The sequence below is a fragment of the Sciurus vulgaris genome (genome assembly GCF_902686455.1).
Source record: "Sciurus vulgaris genome assembly, chromosome: 5".
NCBI classification, from domain to species: Eukaryota; Metazoa; Chordata; class Mammalia; order Rodentia; family Sciuridae; genus Sciurus; species Sciurus vulgaris.
In genome coordinates, this window is record NC_136465.1 from 117,652,496 (window position 1) to 117,678,153 (window position 25,658).

At 37.1% G+C, this 25,658-nt stretch overlaps 2 protein-coding genes across 2 annotated transcripts; both read right to left on the bottom strand.

The window, feature by feature from the left end:
- Positions 1-435: 435 nt before the first annotated feature.
- LOC306661091 (olfactory receptor 6C76-like) lies at positions 436-1,371 on the bottom strand (the record flags this gene model as incomplete). Its single annotated transcript, XM_079139901.1, has 1 exon — positions 436-1,371. One exon carries the CDS (start codon positions 1,369-1,371, stop codon positions 436-438), a length of 936 nt encoding a protein of 311 aa, XP_078996027.1.
- A 22,126-nt stretch (positions 1,372-23,497) lies between these two features.
- Positions 23,498-24,439, bottom strand: LOC306661092 (olfactory receptor 6C76-like; the record flags this gene model as incomplete). Its single annotated transcript, XM_079139902.1, has 1 exon — positions 23,498-24,439. One exon carries the CDS (start codon positions 24,437-24,439, stop codon positions 23,498-23,500), a length of 942 nt encoding a protein of 313 aa, XP_078996028.1.
- Positions 24,440-25,658: the final 1,219 nt, after the last annotated feature.

The following is a 25,658-nucleotide window of genomic DNA, read 5'->3' on the forward strand; positions in this document are numbered from 1 at the left end:
TGATGCAAACAAATAGAAGACACAAGAAGGAATAGAAACACACAAGAAGATATTACCTCAAAAACTGTTTGCTTAAATACTCTGTTGATGCACTTGGAAAAATAAATCTCAAGGTTTCTTGATGATAATATTCATTTCACGTTGGTTTGGTGCTCTCATGGAAAGTTCTTCAATGACCCATAAACCAAAATTCCGGCATTTGTGTTCTATGTCATTCTCTCATTCTAATTGTGGTGACATTAAAACATGCTTAGGAAATTTTCAGCATAGATAAAAGTAAAATGAAAACTGTGCCAAGGAAGATCCAATGAGAAAGATGAGGAACAAAACATTCTGGAAAATAATGATTTGGGCAGTGAATGGACACATGGAAGAATGCCAATACTGCATTAGCTATGAGCATCTATTAATATTCAGGAAATGAATTTTTTAGCATTAAACTTTACTTGACAAGCATCTCTTGACCAAGTTCTTAAAGGATTGTTTTACCTGCTGGTTCCTTAAGGAGTAAATAAAAGGATTTAGCATTGGAGCCACAGAGGTATTGAGCACTGCTATACCCTTGGTCAATGCTTTTCCCTCTTTTGCTGAAGTTTTGACATACATGAAAATGCAGCTTCCATAAGAAATGGAGACAACAATCATGTGTGAGGAGCAGGTGGAAAAGGCCTTTTTCCTTTGCTCAGCAGAGGGGATTCTCAGAATTGTCCTAATGATGAACACATAGGAAAGAATCACTAAGGTTAAGGTTGTAATGAGAGTTAACACTGCCAGAAAAAATCCTAAGAGCTCTAGGAAGTATGTGTCTGTGCAGGAGATCAGGAGCAAAGGAGAGGAGTCACAGGTGAAGTGGTCAACGATGTTGGAGTCACAGAAATCCAGCTGAAGTCCCATGATCACAGGTGGAAAGATGATGAGAAAGCCAGTCAGCCAAGAACCAATGACAAGCAGGGAGCAGATCCTGGTGCTCATGATTGTTGTGTAGTGCAGTGGCTTACAGATAGCCACATAGCGGTCATAGGACATGGCAGTCAAAAGGAAAAATTCTGTTGCACCTAACAGTATGAAGAAAAATACCTGGGCCATGCAAGAATTATAGGAAATGGTCTTATCCCCTGTTATGATGCTGACTAGGTATCTAGGAATAGAAACCGTTGTGAATGAGATTTCTAGGAAAGAGAAATTCCTAAGGAAGAAATACATGGGTGTTTTTAGGTGCAAGTCTATCAGAGTGAGGGTGATAATTGTTAAGTTTCCAGTAATACTCAGTATGTAGGTGAAAAATAGAAAAAGGAAAATGAAAACATTTAGCTTTGGGTCATCTGTTAATCCCAGCAGAATGAACTCAGTTGCAGATGTTTGATTTTTCATTTCTTATTGTTCACTTCATCCAGGTCTAAAAATGAAAATAAGAAACAATGGTTTAATGAGGGTTGGACTATCTTTTCATCACATGTCCTGAGTTAGGAAACATAAAAAACCTGAAAAAAAACCGTAAAATAACCATCAAGATGTACTACATTCATAAAATATGCATTAACCACAACAAATTAATCTATGTGTATTATCTGTCCCAGGTCATTTAATATAAAGTTGTTCTCTTGATAGGTTTAATAAGTGCATCTGCATAAGAAAATTAGACTCTTACAATGTGTCCTACATTCTGTTAAAAATCTGAACATGTGTACGTGTGTAAAAACTAAGTAGAAAAATCTTAAAATGTAAAATACTCTTGTTGTTAAAATGCTATTCCAATGAGCACATGTTCTGAATTTTTGAACAAGAAACATTTTCAAGTGTCTTTCTGAATTTTCCATGATATCCAGTATCACTCTTACTGGTATAAAGAATTAATAATTTCACAAATGAATCAGGACTATGAAAAACATTACTTATATAATTCTAAAGAAACAAACTCAGAATTTTTCAGAGTCTTCAAGTTTTTCTTTCTTGACATGAATAATAATTTATCATGATACAGATGAATTTCTGAGGTCCAAAGTTAGGTGATGTAGGATATACAATGATTAGAAAGGATAAAAAAAATGGAGAAATAAAAAATGCACTTACATTCACACGAATACAGTTGAACTGCAGAAATCCAAATCCAAGGTTGCTTTTCTTTGAGTGACAATGTTTGATGCTTCACTTTCAGAACTTTTCATACATTTCTCAACCTGTGCCTACCTCTGATTTTCTTGCATAATGAGAAACTAATACAGCATATTGGTGGAATTTGGGCTGATGGTCTTTGTCCTATACAGTGAACTTGCTGTAGGAATGACTCCATTAGAAAACCAGAGAGGCCCTAATGGGATGGGGCCATGGCCTCAAGCACCAGGAGAAGGTCCTACAGCCACACTGAGGCAAAGTATCCAAGACGTCCTGCTATTTATGGTCTGGGAAAGAGTTTGTGACCTGATGCGAAATCTGGTGTCCTGAGCAGTGGCAGAAACTCCAAGGGCAGTTCACAATAGTCAATCCATGTTCCGTCTGAACGTCTGGAACTCAGGTAGCATTGCAAAATTGTCACTGAGTACAAGTGTCTCTGGTACCCACTTATTATTTAGGAGTAGGCCTAATGAGCTGTGGAACTGGAGATGGCAGTAGAAAGACTCACACTTTAGAAATGGTCACAGGGCAGGATTTCAGAGCGAGAGATCATGCTTTCTTAGAATGTGGAAAAACTATCAGAAAGAAAGAAGTGGGAGGAAGGGAAAAAAGGGATAGCGAGGGAGAGAGAGAGAGAGAGACAGAGAGAGAGAGTAGAAAAAATTGGAATTCTTTCATTATTTTGGGGGCAATACTTACTGAGATATAGGTGATAAAGGTGTATGTTTTGCTTGTGAATTAACTGAAACTTGGTTCCTAACCCAGAGAGGGCTCCTATTGTGAATAAGAATCAAGGTTCAATAGCCATGGAAAGGAGGTGAACTGCATGGTGTATGGAAAAAAAAAAGTTGAGATGATTAATAGTGAAGGACTATCCCAGGCTGTATGATCCAAGACCAAGTATTTGGTATCTTGTTTACTAAAATTTCTTTAACAAGAACAAAGTCCTGACCCTAGATGCTAGGAAACCTGAAATGCATTTTACTTGGCTCTCACCAAGTATTATTTAAAGAGAGATTGGTCATTTTTTTTGTTTGTTTGTTGTTGTTTACCTTCAGTTAGAAAACTGGGTTTTATAAATACTCTTTCTTAAATCACCGAACTAGTGTTATCTGCCTTTTTCCTCCTCCAAACAGACACAGGGGATTCTTGTTGGAGAGCAGAATTAAAGTGTCTCGGGAGAGTATGGTATTGATGAGAGCACCCTAAACTAATTTTAATTAGCCATCTTTCAGAAATCATGTTTTTTTTTTTTTCAACATTAGACAGCAGTGACATGTACAATGCTAGCAAAAACAATGGAGAAATGATGACCTTGATTTACTTTGGGCTTCATATTGTCAATCTTATTTTCTTTCAAACTGAAATAAATATCTGCCAAAGTAACATAGTCCCACTTCTTGGGAACATGTAAGAAAGCAGAAAATAGTAGGAGGAGAGGCCATAAGAATATTGTGTTAATCAGCTTTTGGTTACTCTGACCAACATACCCATCAAGGACAGTTGGAGGATAGCCTATTTATTGGATCACCGCTTCACAGGTTCAGTCCATGGTTGGTTGATTCCATTGCTGTGGGTCTGAGGCAAAATGCAGTATGGTGGTAGAACTGTGTGGTGGGGAAAAGTTGCTGACCTCATGGCAAACAGGATGAAGATATATATGCAGACAGTGAGGATGAAATATAAACAGGCATGCCTCCAGTGACCTACTTTCTCAAAGGAAATCCAAAACACCTAGTTAATCCATTCCAGTTAAGATGACCTGATATTTTGCACTCTTGTGAACTAATTATTTTACCTTTGTATATTTTTGCATTGATTCAGGAGCTTTTTGGGGACACCTCATATGCAAACCATAACACATGGTAACTTTTCCATTCAGATTCTTATTTTTTGATACGAAGAATACTGAGTATGTATTTTCTGCAAAATAAAGTTAGTAGATAGGCACATTAGCAAGATATGATGAAAATCAAGAGTACAATATAAACATAAAACTCATGCAATTGATATCTGAAAAACTTTCTTATATATTGTTTCTTTCTATAATCCATGTATGTATAATTATGTGAAAACACACTTGACTGCTATGGGTATCTAAAGAGTAAATATAAAAAATTAAAAAATACGGTTCCTTTCAGGTGAGAAACAAAACAAGCAATGTTCATGAGCTGTTTTTATTTCTATGTCTGGTTTTGTGTTGGACATTTGGAGTCTGGTACCTTGTTTCAGGTACTGAATTCTTTGAATACAGTTGTTTGTTATGTATGCTAAATTTGAATTGCTTTTGTCCATAGAATTGTGTTGAATCTACTTGGATGTGCTATGGCAGATGGATGTATGGAAATGGGGGAGAAATACTGGTGAATTATTTTGATTGTTTTATTATAAGAGAATGTTCAGTGAAGGACAGCATTTTTTAAAGAATAACAAAAGAAGTCTCTTCCCTCTTTCTCATGAATTTTAATTGGTTATTTTAATGTTATCCATAACATTAGAATTCATGTTGACACAGAATTAAAGCATGGAATATGATTTGCTCTAATTAAATTCCCCATTTGCCCTTTATCTCTTCTCCTTCCTCTCCTTTTCCCCTCTCCTCTACTCTACTGATTTTTCTGCCATTTACTTATAGTTTTGTTTTAGTATTATTGTCTTGTGGATATGCATAGTGTGAGATTCACTGTGGTATATTTGCATAAGTACATAGGGAAGATAGGTCAGATTTCTTCAGCTGTTCTTCCCTTACCCTGTTCCCCCACACACTCAATTCCCTTCTTCTCCTTCAGTGATCTTTATACTATTTGAATGGAATCCCCCCTCTTTTTTATAATTTTCCCTTCTTTACTTTGGACTAGCTTTGGCTTATCAGAGAAAACATTTAACTTTTGGTTCTGGCTTATTTCACTTAGCATGATAATCTCCAGTTAGTTTCCATTGATCTGCAAATGCCATCATTTCATTCCTTTTTATAGCTGAGTAATACTTCATTGTGTCTGTACACCACATTTTATTTATCAATTCATCTATTGAAGGGCACCCAGGTTGGTTCCACAGCTTGCCTATGGTGACTTGTGGTGCTATAAACATTGATTTGGCTATTTCAGCTAGTAGCGATTCTTCATCAGATTTTTTTCTAGACAGAGTCTTTTCTTTTTCAGTTATAATTAGTTATATAAATGACAATGGAATGCATTTTGACTCATTTTATATAAATAGAGTACAGCTTTTCATTTCTGTGATTGTACAAGATGCATAGTCACACCATTCATGCAATCATATATGTACATAGGGTAATGATGTCCTTCTCATTTCCCCATCTTTCCCACCTCCATACCCCTCCTGTTCCCCCATTCCCCTCTGCACAATCCAATGTTCCCCCATTCTTCCTTTGCACATCCTCCCCCCCATTATGGATGAGAGTCCACAAATGAGAGAAGACACTTGTTTTTGGTTTTTGGGGACTTGTTTACTTTGTTTAGTGTGATATTCTCCAACTCTACCCATTTACTGGCAATTGCAAAATTTCATTTTTCTTTAAGGCTGAGTAATATTCCATTGTGTATATATACCACAGTTGCTTTATCCATTCATCTATTGAAGGACATCTAGGTTGGTTCCACACATTAGTGTAAATTGAGCTGCCATAAACATTGATGTACCTGTGTCACTGTAGTATGAAATTTTAAGTCCTGTGGGTATAAACTGAGGAGTAGGATAACTAGGTCAAATGGTGGTTCCATTCCAAGTTTTCTGAGAAATCTCCATACTGCTTTCCAGAGTGGTTGAACCAATTTGCAGGCCTACCAGAAAGGTATGAGTGTACCTTTTCCCCCACATCCTCACCAACACTTATTATTGCTTATATTCTTGATAATTGCTATCCTCATTGGAGAGAGATGAAATATCAGAGTAGTTTTCATTTGCATTTCTCTGATTTCTAGAGATATTGAACTTTTTTCGTATATTTATTGATCATTGTATTTCTTCTTCTTTGAAGTGTCTGCTCAGTTTCTTTGCACATTTATTCATTGGGTTATTTGTTTTTTGGTGTTACTTTTTTGAGTTCTTTATATATTCTGAAGATTAGTGCTCTATCTGATGTGTGAGTGGTAAAGATTTTCTCCCATTATGTAGGCTCTCTCTTCATAATTATTGATTGTTTCCTTTGCTGAGAAACTTTTTAGTTTGAATCCATTCCACTTATTGATTCTTTATTTTACTTCTTGAGATTTAGGAGTTTCTTAAGGGAGTCAGGTCCTAAGCCGACATGGTGAAGATTCGCGCCTGCTGTTTCTTCTATTAGGTGCAGGGTCTCTGGTCTAATTCCTAGGTCCTTGATCTACTTAGTTGAGTTTTGTGCAGGGTGAGAGATAGGGGTTTAATTTCATTTTGCTACATATGGATTTCCAGTTTTCCAGCACCATTTGTTGAAGAGACTATCTTCTTCAATGTATGTTTTGGCACCTTTACGTACTGTGAGATTGTGTTTTTGTGAGTTTGTCTATGTGTCTTCTTCCCGGAAGCCAGCCCCAGCAACTTACAGTGTCCCCGAAAGATGGGTGGAGTCAGCGCAGAGGAGCGGCAAGAACCCCTGGAGCAACTTGCAGCAAGCAAGTGTTGCTTAGATTTATTTTTGCTCTTCTTTTATAGTACTGAGTAAAGCAGGATTAAACAAGATACAAGTTATAGAGAAATTACCACGAGATTTGTCATTAACCACACTTTCCAGCAGGTGTCTCCAACACATATTGGGTACATTATGGTCAACTTTTTATATATACTTAAAACTACTATAAGCATATTACAGTGAAAGATATTTTCCTCTTTTTATCCTACTGGCCTTTGTTTATCCTTTGGTGTCAGACCTATTGTCAGCCTAAGGCTCTATTTTGTTTTAAGCTAATTTTACGCGAACTGCTAAGCAAAACATGTACTTAATCTTTAGCTCATATTATTATATTTTTGATTTAACTTTAAAGTTCTACTCTATTACCTAAACAAGCTCAGTTAAAACTAAGTTAGGTTATTTACTGCCAATCAGTGTGATTGTTTAACTTTTATCCTAATATTTTTTATACTATTGATTTATACTCTAGCTATTGTAATACACATGTGAGACCTAAGCCAGCATAAACTACTCATGACCAGTTAAGATGCAACCAGGGCATTTGAACTTAAAATAATATTTTTTTCATTGTCTGCATATGTTGTTTCTTTGATCTTTAGTCCAAATTTCCAGGGTGGCCCTTGACATCCAAGCCTTTGAAGGAAGGACAAATATTGGATATTTGTCCATTTACCATTAGTATTAATATTTTTAAATTAAAAATCATAAATTTACATAGGGCAATGTTGTTTGATTCATTGTTATTTTTCTCCTTCCCCCCCACCACTCTCACCCCTCTTTTCCTTCTATACATCCTTCCCTCCTCCATTCTTACCACCCTCCTTATCCCTAACCCTAAACCTACCCCTAACCCTAATGCTAACCCCTCCTACCCCCCATTATATGTACTCATCCACTTATCAGCGAGATCATTTAGTTTTTTGAGATTGGCTTATCTCACTTAGCATGATATCCTCCAATTTCATCCATTTGCCTGCAAATGCCATAATTTTATCATTCTTCATGGCAGAGTAATATTCCATTGTGTGTGTATGTATGTATATATATGCCACAGTTTCTTTATCCAATCATCAATTGAAGGACATCTAGGTTGGTTCCACAATCTGGCTATTGTGAATTGAGCATCTATGAACATTGATGTGGCTGCATCTCTGTAGTATGCTGATTTTAAGTCCTTTGGGTATAGGCCAAGGAGTGGGATACCTGGGTCAAATGGTGGTTCCATTCCAAGCTTTCTGAGGAATCTCCATACTGCTTTCCAGAGTGGCTGCACTAATTTGCAACCCCACCAGCAATGTATGAGTGTACTTTTTTCCCCACATCCTCGCCAACACCTATTGTTGCTTGTGTTCTTGATAATCGCCATTCTAATTGGGGTGAGATAGAATCTTAGGGTAGTTTTGATTTGCATTTCTCTTATTACTAGAGATGTTGAACTTTTTTTATATATCTGTTGATTGCTTGTACATCTTCTTCTGTGAAGTGTCTGTTCATTTCCTTAGCTCATTTGTTGATTGTATTATTTGTATTCTTGGTGTAGAGTTTTTTGAGTTCTATATAGATCCTGGAAATTAGCACTCTATCTGAAGTATGAGTGGCAAAGATATTCTCCCACTCTGTAGGCTCTCTCTTCACATTACTGATAGTTTCCTTTGCTGAGAGAAAGCTTCTTAGTTTGAATCTATCCCAGTTGTTGATTCTTGCTTTTATTTCTTGGGCTATAGGAGTCCTGTTAAGGAAGTCTGATCCTAAGCCAACAAGTTGAAGATGTGGACCTACTTTTTCTTCTATAAGATGCAGGGTCTCTGGTCTGATTCCGAGGTTTTTGATCCATTGTGAGTTGAGTTTTGTGCAGGGTGAGAGATAAGGGTTTAATTTCATTCTGTTGCATATGGATTTCCAGTTTTCCCAGCACCATTTGTTGAAGAGGCTATCTTTTCTCCATTGCATCTTTTTGGCACCTTTGTCTAGTATGAGAAAATTGTATTTATTTGGGTTTGTGTCCATGTCCTCTATTCTGTACCATTGATCTATCTGTCTATTTTGGTACCAATACCATGCCGTTTTTGTTACTATTGCTTTGTAGTAGAGTTGAAGATCTGGTATTGCGATACCCCCTACTTTGCTCTTTCTACTGAGGATTGCTTTAGCTATTCTGGGTTTCTTATTCTTCCAGCTGAATTTCATAATTGCTTGCTCTATTTCTGTAAGGTACGTCATTGGGATTTTAATTGGAATTGCATTGAATCTGTATAGCACTTTATTGAGTATGGCCATTTTGACAATATTAATTCTGCCTATCCAAGAACATGGGAGATCTTTCCATCTTCTAAGGTTTTCTTTAATTTCTTTCTTTAGTGTTCTGTAGTTTTCATTGTAGAGGTCTTTCACCTCTTTTGTGAGATTGATTCCCAAGTATTTTATATTTTTTGATGCTATTGTGAATGGAATAGTTTCCCTAATTTCTCTTTCTGAAGATTCATCACTTATGTATAAAAATGCATTGGATTTATGAGCATTGATCTTGTAACCTGCTACTTTACTGAATTCACTTATGAGTTCTAAGAGTTTTCTGGTGGAATTTCCAGGTTCCTCTAAATATATAATCATGTCATCAGCAAACAGGGATAGTTTGAGTTCTTCTTTTCCAATTCATATCCCTTTAATTTCTTTGGTATGTCTAATTGCTCTGGCTAGAGTCTCAAGAACAATGTTGAATAGAAGTGATGTAAAAGGGCATCCCTGACTTGTCCCAGTTTTTAGGGGGAATGCTTTCAGTTTTTCACCATTTAGAATGATATTGGCCATGGGCTTAGTGTAGATGGCCTTTACAATGTTAAGGAATGTTCCCACTACCCCAATTTTTTCTAGTGTTTTGAGCATGAAGGGATGCTGTATTTTATCGAATGCTTTTTCTGCATCTATTGAAATAATCATGTGATTCTTAACTTTTAGTCTGTTGATATGGTGAATGACATTTATTGATTTCTGGATGTTGAACCAACCTTGCATCCCTGGGATAAAACCCACTTGATCGTGGTGCACTATCTTTTAAATATATTTTTGTATGCGATTTGCTAATATTTTGTTGAGAATTTTTGCGTTGATGTTCATTAAGGATATTGGTCTGAAAGTTTTTTGCTTGATGTGTCTCTGTCTGGTTTAGGTATCAGTGTGATATTGGCTTCATAGAATCAGTTTGGGAGGGTTCCCTCCTCTTCTATTTTATGGAATACTTAGAGAGTATTCGAATGAACCCTTCTTTAAAGGTTTTGTAGAACTCAGCTGAGAACCCATCTGGTCCTGGACTTTTCTTTGTTGGTAGGCTTTTAATGACCTCTTCTATTTCATTGCTTGAAATTGATTTATTCAAGTTGTGCATGTCCTCCTCGTTCAGTTTAGGTAATTCATATGTCTCTAGAAACTTGTTGATGTTCGAAGTTTTCTGTTTTGTTGGAGTACAGATTTTCAAAATAGCTTCTAATTATGTTTTGTATTTCAGTCGTGTCTGTTGTGATATTTCCTTGTTCGTTCCGAATTTTAGTAATTTGAGTTTTCTCCCTCTTTCTCTTTGTTAGTGTGGCTAAGGGTCTACCAATTTTGTTTATTTTTTCCAAGAACCAACTCTTTATTTTGTTAATTTTTCCGATTGTTTCTTTTGTTTCAATTTCATTGATTTTGGCTCTGATTTTAACTATTTCCTGTCTTCTACTACTTTTGGTGTTGATCTGCTCTTGTTTTTCTAGGGCTTTGAGCTGTAGTGCTAAGTCGTTTATTTGTTGATTTCTACTTCTTTTGTTGAATGCGCCCCATGAAATAAATCTTCCTCTATGTACTGCTTTCATAGTGTCCCAGAGGTTTTGATATGATGTATCTTTGTTCTCATTTACTTCTAAGAATTTTTTAATTTCGCTCCTGATGTCTTTTGTTATCCATTCATCATATAATAGTGTATTATTTAATCTCCAAGTATTGGAGAAGTTTCTGTTTCTTATTCTCTCATTTATTTCTAATTTCAATCCATTATGATCTGATAGAGTACAAGGTAGTATCTCTATCTTCTTGTATTTGCTAACAGTAGCTTTGTGGCATAAGACATGGTCTATTTTAGAGAAGGATCCATGTGCTGCTGAGAAGAAAGAGTATTCGTTCTTTGTTGAATGGTATATTCTATATACGTCGGTTAAGTCTAAATTGTTGATTGTGGTATTGAGATCTATGGTTTCTTTATTCAATTTTTGTTTGGACGATCTATCCAGCAGTGAGAGAGGTGTGTTAAAATTGCCTAGTATTATTGTGTTGTGGTCTATTTGATTCCTGGAATTGAGAAGGATTTGTTTGACGTACATGGATGAGCCAATGTTTGGGGCATAGATATTTATGATTGTTATGTCTTGCTGATTTGTGCTTCCCTTAAGCAGTATGTAATGTCCTTCTGACTAGTTTTGGCTTGAAGTCCACATTATCTGAAATGAGGATGGATACTGCAGCTTTTTTACTGTGTCCGTGTGCATGGTATGTTTTTTCCCATCCTTTCACCTTTAGTCTATGTGTATCTCTTTCTATGAGATGAGTCTCTTGCAGGCAGCATATTGTTGGATTTTTCTTTTTAATCCAATCTGCCCTCTATGTCTTTTGATAGATGAGTTCAGGCCATTAACATTCAGGGTTATTATTGTGATATGATTTGTATTCCCAGTCATTTGACTCATTTTTGTTTTTTGACATGATTTGGTTTCTCCTTTATTTGGCTATTCCTTTAGGCTAGTTCCTCCCGTTGCTGATTTGCATTGTTGTTTTTCATCTCTTCCTCATGGAATATTTTGCTGAGAATGTTCTGTAATGCCTTTGGTTTGTTTCTCTAAGCCTTCCTCAATCCCAATAATTCTTAAATTTGGCCTTTTCATGATATCCCATAATTCTTGTAGATTCTGTTCATGATTTCTTACCATCTTCTCTGTTTGGTCGACTTTGTTTTCAAGATTAAATATTTTGTCTTCAATATCTGAGGTTCTGTCTTCCAGGTGTTCTATACTATTGGTTATGCTTTCTATGGAGTTTTTAACTTGGTTTATTGTTTCCTTCATTTCAAGGATTTCTGTTTGTTTTTTTTTTCAGTATCTTTAACTCTTTTTTGAAATGATCTCTTGCTTCCCGTATTTGCTCTTTTAACTGTTGATTGGTGTGATCATTTAATGCCTGCATTTGCTCTTTCATCTCCTCCTTCAATGCCTGAATTTGTCTTTCATCTCCTTGTTTGCTTCCCTGATTGTTTTAATTATGTACATTCTGAACTCCCTTTCTGACATTTCTTCTGCTGTGCTGTCATTGAGTTTTATTGATATAGTATCTAGGTTTGTTGGGGACATTTTCTTCCCTTGTTTTCTCATATTGGTCGGATATCAGTGGGACTCTGTGATATTGCAGATTTCCTCTGTTTGCTTATAGAGTCCCTGTAGATTTCCAGTGTATCACCTCCCAGCCTTCAGTAGCCTGAAGTCTCTGAGTAACCTGATAATGCAGTGCTTCCAAAGAAAGCTGCCCCTAGCCCGCTACTGGTTCCAGGGAGGGAGACCTGGAGAGGTCTCTGGTTGCCCTGCCCTGGTCGCTGGTGGGTCGGAGGTCTCTGCTGGCTTGGGGACTTGTGGCTGGCTCTGTGTAGAAAGGCTCTCACTGGGCGGTCTGCTCCCAGAAGCTAGCCTGGAAAGGCACTTCCCACTGGAGGGAGCCGGGCTTCTTGGGGAAGTCCCTGGCTGCCCTGTCCTGGTCTGTGAAGCAGCGTGTGGGTGGGCTGGAGCTCGCCGCGCACTGGCTCAGGGACTTGGAGCTGGTTGTGTGCAGAAAGGCTCTTGAGTATTAATTATTCATTCACCATTTTCATTGTACACTCCTGTATAGGGAAGAGGTGGATCTGTGGGAGGTGGGTCCTTATACTTATTTGCTTGTTTCCCTCTACATGAATACCACAGACATCCCCTAATCTTGTAAGTTAAGTAGGGCAGTCCTAGTACTGTGGGGACAACAAGTCTCCTGTTCTGTTTGTGAGGCTGTTTTACTGGTAAAGTATTAACTGGGGCAGGTGTGGTCAGCATAGGAGCAAGCAGTTCCTGTAACTGTATTTTTCCAATGAACTCCTCAAACTCTGTACTTTCAGATTTATTATGTGTGCTATTGGTACCTTTTTAAAAGTATTTCTCATCCTCCCCCAAACTTTGCAGACTCATTGAAGTGAAATTCTTATCACAACAATCCAGGGAATATGATTTGCAGTTGCATAGGTGTAAGTATAATAATTACAAGACAACACATAATTCCCAGGAGAGATGGCAGTGGCAGTTTCCTGGAATGGTGGCCTTGCCAAGGCCTTCCCCATGCTCGGACCTTGTCAAGCAGCATGGCAGAAATGGTCCCTGCCATCTTCTGTTCTGTACCATTGGTCTACATGTCTGTTTTGGTGCCAACATCATGCTGTTATTGTTACTATTGTTCTGTAGTGTAGTTTAAGGTCTGGTATTGTGATGCTTCCTGATTCGCTCATCTTGCTAAGGATTGCTTCTGCTATTCTGGGTCTCTAAATTTTCCAAATGAATTGCCTGAATGCTTTTTCAATGTTTTTGAGAAATGTCATTGGGATTAATTGGAATTGCATTAAATCTGTATAACACTTTTGGTAGTATGGCCATTTTGACAATATTCTGCCTATCCAAGAACATGGGAAGCCTTTCCATCTTCTAAGGTTTTCATTAATTTCTTTAGTATTTTGTAGTTTTCATTGTAGAGGTCTATTTTAGTCAGCTTTTTTGCTACCTTGACTAAATGATCTGACCAGCACAATTATAGAGGAGGAAAGGCTTTATTTGAGGGCTTACTGTTTCAGAGGTCTTAGTCCACAGAATGCTGGTTCCATTGCCCGGAGCTAGAGGTGAGGCAGGACATTATGGCAGAAGAGCATGGCAGAGGGAAGCAGCACACATCATCAAGAAGCAGAGAGACAGTCTCCACTCTGCAGATATAAAATATACCCCGTAGCCACACCCCAATTCCAATCTCTTCCAGCCACACCCTACCACTTCAATTAATCCCATCAGAGATACTTCACTGATTGGTTTAAGACTCTTACAACCCAATCATTTCTCCTCTGAACCTTCCTGCATTGTCTCACATTTGAGCTTTTGGGGGACACCTCACATCCAAACCATAACAAGGTCTTTCACCTCTTTTGTTAGACTAATTCCCAAATATTTTATTTTTTGAGGTTATTGTGAATGGGATAGATTTCCTAATTTCTCTTTCAGAGGATTCGTCACTGATGTATGAAAATGCATTTGATTTATGAGTGTTGATTTATATCCTCTTACTTTGCTGAATTCTTTTATTAGTTCTAGAGTTTTCTGATGGAATTTTTTGGATCCTCTAAATATAGAATCATGTCTTTGACAAATAGTGATAGTTTGAGTTTTCTTTCCTGTTTATATCCCTTTAATTTGTTTACTCTGCCTAATTGTTCTGGCCAGAGTTTCAAGGACTATGTTGAATAGAAGTTGTTAAAGTGGGCACCCTTGTCTTGTTCCATTTTTTAGAGGGAATACTTCCAATTTTTCTCCATTTAGAATGATGTTGGCCTTGGGCTTAGCATAGATAGCTTTTACAATGTTGAGATATGTTCCTGCCATCCCTCATTTTTCTAGTGTTTTGAACATAAAAGAGTGCCATATTTTGTCAAATGCTTTTCCTGTATCTATTGAAATGATCATAAGATTCTTAACTTTAGGTCTATTGATGTGATGAATTATATTTATTAATTTCTGGATGTTGAACCAACCTTGCATCCCTGGGATAAACCCCACTTTATCATGGTGCACTATCTTTTTAGTACATTTTTGTATGTGATGTGCCAGAATTTTATTAAGAATTTTTGCAATATGTTCATCAGGGACATTCATCTGAATTTTTCTTTCCTCCATGTGCCTTTGTCTCGTTTTGGTATTAGAGTGATACTAGCTTCACAGAATGAGTTTGGGAGGGTTCTGTCCTTTTCTATTTCATGGAACAATTTGAGGAGTATCACTATTCTTCTTTGAAGGTCTTGAGGAACTTGACTGAGACTCAGTGTGGTCCTGGGCTTTTCTTGGTTTGTAGGTTTTTGATGGATTCTTCTATTTCATTGGTTGAAATTAATTTGGTTAAATTGTGTATATCCTCCTGATTCAGTTTGGGTAGATCATATGTCTCTAGAAATTTGTCTATGTCTTTGAGATTTTCTATTTTATTGTATTATATATTTTCAAAATAGTTTCTAATTATCTTCTATATATCAGTAGTGCCTGTCATGATATTTCCTTTTTCATCATGGATTTCAGTAATTTGAGTTTTCTCTCTCCTTATCTTCATTAGTGTGACTAAGGGTTTATCAATTATATTTATTTTTCAAAAAATCAACTTTTCATTTTGTCAATTTTTTGAATTCATTCTTTTGTTTCAATTTTATTTATTTTTGCTCTGATTTTAATTATATCCTTTCTTATTCTATTTTTGGTGTTGACCTGTTCTTCTTTATCTAGGGCTTTGAGATATACTGTCAGGTCATTTATTTGTTGACTTTTTATTCTTTTAATGAATGAGCTCAATGCAACAAACTTTCCTCTTAGCGCAGCTTTCATAGTGTCCCAGAGATTTTGATATGCTGTATCAGTGTTCTTATCTACCTCTAAGAATTTTTTTATTTCCTCCCTGATGTCTTCTGCTATCCATGTGTCATTCAATAGCATATTATTTCATCTCCAGGTGTTGGAATGGCTTCTATTTTTCATTTTATCATTGATTTCTAATTTGATTGCATGATATGATAGAATGCCCAATAGTGTCTCTATTTTTTGTGTTTGCTAACACTTTGTTTGCATCCTAACATATGGTCTATTTTAGAGAAGGATTCCTGTGCTGCTGAGAAAAGAGTATTCACTCGTTGATGTGTGAAATACTTTATATATGTCTGTTAAGTCTATATTATTGATTGTATTTTTGAGTTCTATAGTTTCTTCGTTTAGTTTTTGTTTGGAAGATCTATCCAGTGGTGAGAGATGTGTGTTAGAGTCACTCAGTATTACTGTGCTGTGGTCTATTTGCTTCTTGAATTTGAGAAGGATTTGTTTGATGTTTACAGATGCTCCATTGTTTGGGGCATAAATATTTAGGATTATTATGTCTTGTTGATGTATGATTCCCTTAAGGAGTATGAAATGTCCTTCTTTATCATTTGTGAATAACTTTGGCTTTAAGTGCACTTTATATGGTAGGAGGATGGAAATCCCTGCTTTTTTTTTTTTACAGAGACCATGAGAGTGATATGGTTTTCCCCCATCCTTTCACCTTCAGTTTCTGGACGTGTTTTTCTAGGAGGTGAATCTCTTGAAGGCAGCATATTTTTGGGTCTTTTTAAAAAATTCAATCTGCCAGTCTATGTCTTTTGATTGATGAATTTTGGTCATTAACATTCAGGGTTATTACTGAGATATGATTTGTATTCCTGTTCATTTTGGTTTATTTTTGGTTTTTAACCTGATTTGGTTTCCCCTTTGTTTAGCTTTTCAATTAGTATAGTTCCTCCCTTTGCTGACTTACATTGTTGTTTTTCATTTCCTCCTCATGGAATATTTTGCTGAGTATGTTCTGTAGTGCAGGCTCTCTAATTATAAATTCTCTAACTTTTGTTTATCTTGGAATGTATTTATTTTGTCATCTAATCTGAAGCTTAGTTGTGTTTGATATAACATTCTTGGTTGGCATCCATTTTTTTCAAAGCTTGGTATGTGTTGTTCAAGGACCTCCTAGTTTTAGGGTCTGGGTTGAGAAAACTGCTATGTAATCTGATGATTTTCTCCTGCTGATTTTAAAATTCTATCTTTATTCCATGTGCTAGGCATTTTCATTATAATGTGTATTGGTGTGGGTCTCTTGTATTTTTATACATTTTGTGCTCTGCCTCTTGTATTTGGTTTTCAATTTCATTCATTAGGTTTGGGAAATTTTCTGACATTATTTCATTGAAAAGATTGTGCATTCCTTTGGTTTGTATCTCTGTGTCTTCCTCTATCTTGATAAATCTTATATTTATTCTTTTCATGCTTTCCCATAATTCTTGGAGGTTCTGTTCAACTTTATTTTCCAGATTATATATTTTGTCTTCATTGTCTCACTCTGTCTTACAGGTGATCTAGTCTCTTTGTGATGCTCTGTATTGAATTTTTAGTTTGATTTATTGTTTCCTCCATTTCAAGGATTTCTGGTTTTTTTTTTTTTTCTGAATATCTATCACTTGATTGAAGTAATCTTTTTTTACCTGTATTTGCTTTCTTATGTCTTTATTGGTGTGATCTTTTTCTGCCTGCATTTGCTTTCTTATATCATCCTTTATTTTGCAGATCATTTTAACTACGTACATTCTGAACTCCTACTTTGACATTTCTCCTACTTTGCTATTAGTGGATTCTATTATTGTAGTATCTAGCTTTGTTTGGGGACACTTTCTTCCCTTGTTTTTTCATGTTGTTCATGTGTATTTTAGCAATGCAGAACAGAGGTATTACACTTTCTTCCCTATAGGCTTGCAGTTTCCCTGCAGGTTTCTAATAGCTCACCTTAAAGGGGGAGACCAATATTAACAGCACCCAATGCAAACAATATGCAGCCTTAAACCAACTACCTCCTATTAAGTACTTGGTTTCAAAAATGTTGGGAAGGGTCTGGGGCTATGGTTCACTGTTAGAGTGCTCACCCAGCACATGAGAGACACTGGGTTCAGTCCACAGCACCGCATACAATAAATAAATAAAACAAAGCTATTTTGTCCATCTACAACCAAAAAAATATTTAAAAAATGATGGGAATATGAGAAGAGGAAAAGAAAAAGAGATTTGAAGGAAAATTGAACATATGTTTCAGTTGGAGTTCAGTATCTTCTCTGCTTCCCTTTTATCCGATAGGTGGGTTTTCTGGAGTTTGCTGCCATCTCCACCCTCAGGATGATGAAGGTACTAGTGTGGGAGGGTTAGTCTTGGAGAAGGAACTTCTGGAGGTGGGGTATAGCAACTGCTGGTCCCCATTGGAAGATTGCACCTCAGGAATCCTCTTTTGGGTCCATTCCTTTGATGTACAAGCCTGGTCTTAGCCCCTTACATTGCCTGTGGACCCCACAATTTGTGGTCTCTAATTTAGTCTTTAAACTGTATCTTTCTTGCCCCTGCCCTTTCAACTTCCCAATCAGGAACCTCTCTTGGAAGTAACCCAAGATGGCAGCAGTGGTGTCCCAAGATGGAGATGTCCACTTTCAGAGATGGGGCAGTGTTGGGCGGCTTGTTCAGAAATGCAGTGCTGTGGCAGGTGGTGCTGCGGCTGCTTCCAGGTCCTGTCTGGTGTCCCAATGTGGAGGGGGCTGTGTTGAGGGGGCTATGGTGGCAGCTGCAGTGTCTATGATGGAGGCGTTTGGGGGAGCCTCTGGTGCCAACGCAGAGGGGCACACGGCGGGGAAGTGCGTGCAGATTCCTAAGAGACTCCTGGCAGGACACTCCCTCTGGTTTAGATTGTTGCTTACTGGAGGTGGGAAGATGCTGTGTTGATGTGAAGCGTGTCTGTTTCGCTGTGGGCTCCGAAAATGGTTGCAGAGTTCAGCTCACCTTTCTCTTTATGAATGCTTTAAAGTGCTTGATCAATTGATCTGTTTTAAGGACACCATTGCTCCTGTCATGCTTTAATTTGGTTTGTTTATGTCCCCCAGTTGTTGTTAAGGAGGTTTTTGTGCTTTTCTGCTCTCTTTCTCTCTGTTTCCCTCTTCTTTCCTTATCCTGGTCTGGGTTTTGGGTTAAAGAACTCTGTTTATTTTCTACTCCAAGAACCAATCTTCAAGTCTCTTCAAGTCCCAGCATTTGTAATATTGGGTCTTAGACCATTTATTCTGCAACCACCTCTCAGATCAGCTGTTCCTTCACTGCCTCCTTTCTGTGTTGTGGGGATGGGGAACGGCTGCCTAGCTCTGTTCTAATCCTCCTTCCTCTTTTCTCTTTTTCTAATATTTTTTAAATGTTATGGTCAGTATCATTCAGACAATATATTATTTTTTTACATGCTGCACTAGACGTGAAGAAAACAATAGTTCCTTTTTGAGATGTAGCAAGAAGCTTTAAGGTGGGATTCATGATCACCATGTTCACGCCCTTTCATAGTCTCTTCTTCACCAGTGTTAAGGCTGTGACTTGCTTCTAATCAACACATTATGGTAAAGATGATGTGCTGTCACTATTGTGATTATGTTATATAAAACTCTTGCCAGCTGGAGTTGCTCTCCAGTATCTTTCCATTGCTGGCTGGGAAGAAAGAGTTTTCAGGAATTCCAAATCCATGATCAATGTGATGCTGGCAACAACCTGAGTAATCCTGGAAGTGCTCCCCTGACCCCCAGATGAGCCTCAGCATAAGGATCCAGCCCACAAGATGACTTGGTAGCATCATTGTAGGACACCCAGGTTCTTCACTCACAAATACTGTGAGAATTTACATGTGAATCCTTTTAAGGTGCTAATATGTAGTTATTAGTTACATAGCATTGAAAACTAATATACAGTATACCTGACTTGGCTTCAGAAGTGAAAGGTTTTTTAAAAATATATTTTTAGTTGTCAGTGGGTCTTTATTTAATTAATTTATTTATAGGCAGTGCTGAGGATCAAGCCCAGGAGCTCACACATGCTAGGCAAGGGCTCTACCATTGAGCCACAACCCCAGCCCTACCACTGAGCCACACCCCCAGCCCCTGTAAGTGAAAGCGTTTAAAGGTAGTGTTGAGATCCTTCAAGATTTCTAATGTGTTTCCTTTGGACTCTTTTTTCCATTTGAAATTTTAAAAAAAATTTCATTCTATATTAATACAATTATGGGGCTCATTTTGACATATTCATAAATGAATATAAGGGTATTTGTTCAGTTTCAACCCCTGGTACTACATCTCCATCTGGTCTTATTATTGAACTGGAACTTGCCATTCAAGTGAGAGAGAAAGAGAAGGGGAAAAAAAGGAAGGAAAAAATGAGAAATGTATTGTTGTGGTCTTCTGGGTGTTGGGGATGTCAAGAGTAGACTAGAAGATGCAGAATGGGTATAGATCACTCATCCACTCTGCAAACAAACTTGTCCCTTTTATGATGGATCCTGGTCCCAATTCTCACTGTCTTCATCAGGGAATACAGATCAGCTCCCTAGGGCAGAATTGCTCCCAAGTCATGTGTTTGTAGTTCTATACTTAAAACTGCAAATTGTATATCTGTCTGAAGTTGTGGTCTGTAATTCTTGAGATCGATGGTATCTGCATCCTCTCCCAGCATTCAGAAAGGGAGTTTCCTATTTCCTCTGAGCAGCCACACTCCAGGTGTGCTTGTTGACTGTTATTTGGACTCACCCCACAAAACTCTCTTATTTTTGTGACGATCCATTATTTCTGTGCTGCTGCTCATCGCTGCTCCACTGAGTTGGAATACAGCTCTGCTCTCCTTCTCCTTTTGGAGCTGCACAACTGTTGATCCACTTCAAAGACAGAGAAGCCAGTATGATCTGGCTGCTCCTCACCCACCACCTTCCTCCATAATTGCAGACATTTTCACATACATACTAATGCAAAGTCCATGAGAATGGATACCTTAAATCATATGGAAAGAACAAGTGGAAAATGCAGTTTTCCTTTGCAGGGCAGAGGGACTCTTCAGATGTCCAAGGATGAGTGTTTTACACTTTGGTGTAATATTACTTATCTGGAACTTATTTATAGGTCAAAATAGCACTAAGAGTGTGCATTTAAGAGGATATATTATTAAAGAAAGACAGGTGGAAAATTGTGATAATGTGTATATTAAGAAACTCACGTATACAGCAAATACAGTTTTATTCAATAACCTAACAGAGCCCCCTTTATCCTACATTTTTGAGAATACAGGATAGTGCCACAGTGTTAAGCTTTTCAAAACCTTGGTAGGCAGCCATTGAAAAAATTCACAATTTTAAATAAATCCTGCAACCATAATTAATTCAATTTTTATTTGAAATTAATCTAATAACTATTCAAAACCTTTGTTATGAGATTTAAAGATGGAAAAAGGAGATTGAAATACAACTTTGTTTTTCAAACTGTGGTTGAATGGCAAACATTGCCTTCTTATGAACTTAAGATTGGGAAAAAAAAAACAACAAAAACATTGTGTAAAAATGACTTGTGTTTATGACATTTGCAATAAAGTGTATTGTTTTTATGCTTTATCATTATTATTGACAGTTGCACTATAAAATTTATGTCTTAGGATTTTTGTGGATGAACATTAGTTGTTAAACATTCCCCAGCACATCTTTCTCTATTTGAGCATGCACTGAAGGAGCTGGACTTCTGAGTACCAGAGTGCTTGAGTCATATGTATGTCAATAGGTGCAAAGAAAACTCATACTTGCACAGAATCTCCGAAGCAACTACTGGAAAAATAAAAGGCCTTGTCAAGCAAAACTCAATTCTGAAGCAAAAACATAATTCTGGAAAGACTAGAAGATTCAGCTCTTTGATGCCTATGAAGAGATTCCAGTGAATGTCCCAATTCTAAAAGAAGTTGCTATCAATATAGGAGAACACTTCTTGCAAGCACAGGAAGTCAATATTTTGGTTAAGAAATATAGATGTTTTAAATATTCATACTTCCAGAATAAATTTGTTAACTTTCATTTGTTTTTGATTGTGCATAACCCTGTTTCTATAAAGTCTTGTTAGAAAGATTCATTGTTTTCACTGAGGAGAAAAAAAAAGAACTAAAGCACTGAGAATTCAAATGAATATTAAAGAAAGTCTTTCCAAAGTAAATGCAATGATTTTATGTGTAGATGCATTACTGTAGAAGAATATGATAAAGTGGTGAATGATGAATACTGAAAATTTTTCATCTTACAAATTAAGAATTATAACTAATAACCTGTTAAAGAAGGGGCTATGGAATATGAGGGAAGGAATGATAGTAGAGTGAAACAGACATTATTACCTCATGTACATGTATGACTGCATGACTGATGTGATCTTGCAATAGGTATAATCAGAAAGATGAGCAGTTACATTTCATTTATGTATGATCTACCAAAATGTATAGATGTATTCTACTGTCATGTACAACTAATTAGACAAAAATAGTTAAAAAATTTAAAAAGGAAGAGGTTTTACCTAAGGGTGAATATTTTAAACATTCTTAATCCCAAACCCTCCAAAGTGTGTATGTGTGTGTATAAATATAAAAAATAATGTGATATACATACTGGAAGTAATTTAAGATATCATCAGTGTAAAAAGATTTTGAGAACTGCAAGTATGATCTGAGGCATATGGGTTTAAATTGCCACAGGAATAAATGATGATAAGATCAGATCCAGCAAAACCAAGGCAAGACAGGTTCTTTTCAAAAACAAACAAATAAACAACTCCCCCTCCAGGATCCTCCAAAATGACATCCAACCTCAGCATTAGTAAAGTAAAAGAAAATAATGAATATGGGGAAACCATCAGTAGAGTTCATTAAAGATGTATCCTGGTGAGAATACTGGGGCATGCTAGAAACGTTGCTTTAACTTTGCTTTAACTTTGAAGCTGGAGTCCAAAAGCATTCAGCAGCACACATTGCAAGATTGAAGGATTTATTTCACAATGAAGATACAACACATGTGCACTAAATAGCACAGGGCAATATGCATGATGTGAGAACCAGTGGAGATAGGAGGAGAAAGAGAAACATACTAAAAGACATTACCTCACAGAAGATTCTACTTTAGTACTCTGTGCTTATGAAGCAAGAATTAAAGTCAGGCAGTCAGTTTGATAGGTAGTTGGGTTGGATGGTGAAAATGGAGGCCAGTTTGGGTCCTGGCAGTTGGAGACTGCCCCTGGAAGTTTGGAATGTTAATGCCTCCAGAGTCCTTTGATTACCAATATTACCTGCCTATATTGCCCATCCCAGAAAGTTGTTAATGAAGTACCCTCTGAGCAGACAGGGGACTTCTAATTAATGCCTCTGGGTTGCCACTCCCTTCTGATCCCTCCACCTAGACCCTTCCAGCCTACAATCTTCTCACCTTCTGACCATCCCACCAGCATCTCTGGGCCTAACAGGAAGGCAAGAGATAAGGACATGAGAACAAAGAAGGTCTAACATGTATAAAAGAGGCAGGATGCTCTCAGATCCTGGGATACCAGTACACCAGCTATGGCCCCTTTCCCCTTCCTGGGAGAAGTCTGTATTACTATTTTTTAAATAAAACTTGGTTTCTACACTTGCCTTGGCTGCTTTTCTAATGTTCAAACTTCAGCATTTGAGGAAGCAGAACTCATGACTGTTAACTGCTGGTATCACTTATGCCCTTGGAAAATAATTTTCAGAGAGGTTTGGTAAACTTTACTAAGCTTTGCCTTGGTGCTCAAAGGGAAAGTCCATCGATGATCCTAAAATCTGAATTCTGGCAATTTGGTTAAATGCCATCTTCATTTTTGTGACATCAAAACATTCATACGTAGGAAATTTTCAGGGCAGGTAAATGATAACTAAAATGAAAACTGCTCTAAATGAGATCAAAATTGAAAGATGAAGAATACAACATCCAGAAAAGGCAGTTGATTAGGGAGTGGGTGTCCTGGAAAACAATATTGGTATTGCACTGAATGTGAGGTTCCTTTTAATGTCCAGGCAATGGATTTCTTTACCCTAAAAATTTACTTGACAAATGTCTCTTGACCAGGTTCTTAAAAGATTGTTTTACCTGCTGGTTCCTTAAGGAGTAAATAAAAGGATTTAGCATTGGGGCCACAGAGGTATTGAGCACTGCTATACCCTTGGTCAATGCTTTTCCCTCTTTTGCTGAAGTTTTGACATACATGAAAATGCAGCTTCCATAAGAAATGGAGACAACAATCATGTGTGAGGAGCAGGTAGAAAAGGCCTTTTTCCTTTGCTCAGCAGAGGGGATTCTCAGAATCGTTCTAATGATGAACACATAGGAAAGAATCACTAAAGTTAAGGTTGTAATGAGAGTTAACACTGCCAGGATGAATGCCAAGAGCTCTAGGAAGTATGTGTCTGTGCAGGAAATTAGGAGCAAAGGTGAGGAGTCACAGGTGAAGTGGTCAATGATGTTGGAGTCACAGAAATCCAGCTGAAGTCCCATGATCACAGGTGGAAAGATGATGAGAAAGCCAGTCAGCCAAGAACCAATGACAAGCAGGGAGCAGATCCTGGTGCTCATGATTGTTGTGTAGTGCAGTGGCTTACAGATAGCCACATAGCGGTCATAGGACATGGCAGTCAAAAGGAAAAATTCTGTTGCACCTAACAGTATGAGGAAAAATACCTGGGCCATGCAAGAATTATAGGAAATGGTCTTATCCCCTGTTATGATGCTGACCAGGTATCTAGGAATAGAAACCGTTGTGAATGAGATTTCTAGGAAAGAGAAATTCCTAAGGAAGAAATACATGGGTGTTTTTAGGTGCAAGTCTATCAGAGTGAGGGTGATAATTGTTAAGTTTCCAGTAATGCTTAGTATGTAGGTGAAAAATAGAAAAAGGAAAATGAAAATATTTAGCTTTGGGTCATCTGTTAATCCCAGCAGAATGAACTCAGTTGCAGATGTTTGATTTTTCATTTTTATTGTTGACTTCGTCCAGGTCTAAAAATTAAAATAAGAAACAATGGTTTAATGAGAGTTGGATTATCTTTTCATCACATATCCTGAGTTAGGAAACATAAAAGGCCTGAAAAGAAACCGTAAAATAACCATCAAGATGTACTACATTCATAAAATATGCATTAACCACAACAAATTAATCTATGTGTATTATCTGTCCCAGGTCATTTAATATAAAGTTGTTCTCTTGATAGGTTTAATAAGTGCATCTGCATAAGAAAATTAGACTCTTACAATGTGTCCTACATTCTGTTAAAAATCTGAACATGTGTGTGTGTAAAAACTAAGTAGAAAAAATCTTATAATGTAAAATACTCTTTTGTTGTTAAAACGTTATTCCAATGAGCACATGTTCTGAATTTTTGAACAAGAAACATTTTCAAGTGTCTTTCTGAATTTTCCATGATATTCAGTATCACTCTTACCGGTATAAAGAATTAATAACTTCACAAATGAATGGGACCATGAAAAACATTACTTATATAATTCTAAAGAAACAAACTCAGAATCTTCCAGAGTCTTCAAGTTTTTCTTTCTTGACATGAATAATAATTTATCATGATACAGATGAATTTCTGAGGTCCAAAGTTAGGTGATGTAGGATATACAATGATTAGAAAGGATAAAAAAAATGGAGAAATAAAAAATGCACTTACATTCACACGAATACAGTTGAACTGCAGAAATCCAAATCCAAGGTTGCTTTTCTTTGAGTGACAATGTTTGATGCTTCACTTTCAGAACTTTTCATACATTTCTCAACCTGTGCCTACCTCTGATTTTCTTGCATAATGAGAAACTAATACAGCATATTGGTGGAATTTGGGCTGATGGTCTTTGTCCTATACAGTGAACTTGCTGTAGGAATGACTCCATTAGAAAACCAGAGAGGCTAACAGCAGAGAGGCCCTAATGGAATGGGGCCATGGCCTCAAGCACTGGGAGAAGGTCCTACAACCAGACCTAGGCAAAGTACCCAAGACGTCCTGCTATTTATGGTCTGGGAAAGAGTTTGTGACCTGATGCGAAATCTGGTGTCCTGAGCAGTGGCAGAAACTCCAAGGGCAGTTCACAATAGTCAATCCATGTTCCGTCTGAACATCTGGAACTCAGGTAGCATTGCAAAATTGTCACTGAGTACAAGTGTCTCTGGTACCCACTTGTTATTCAGGAGTAG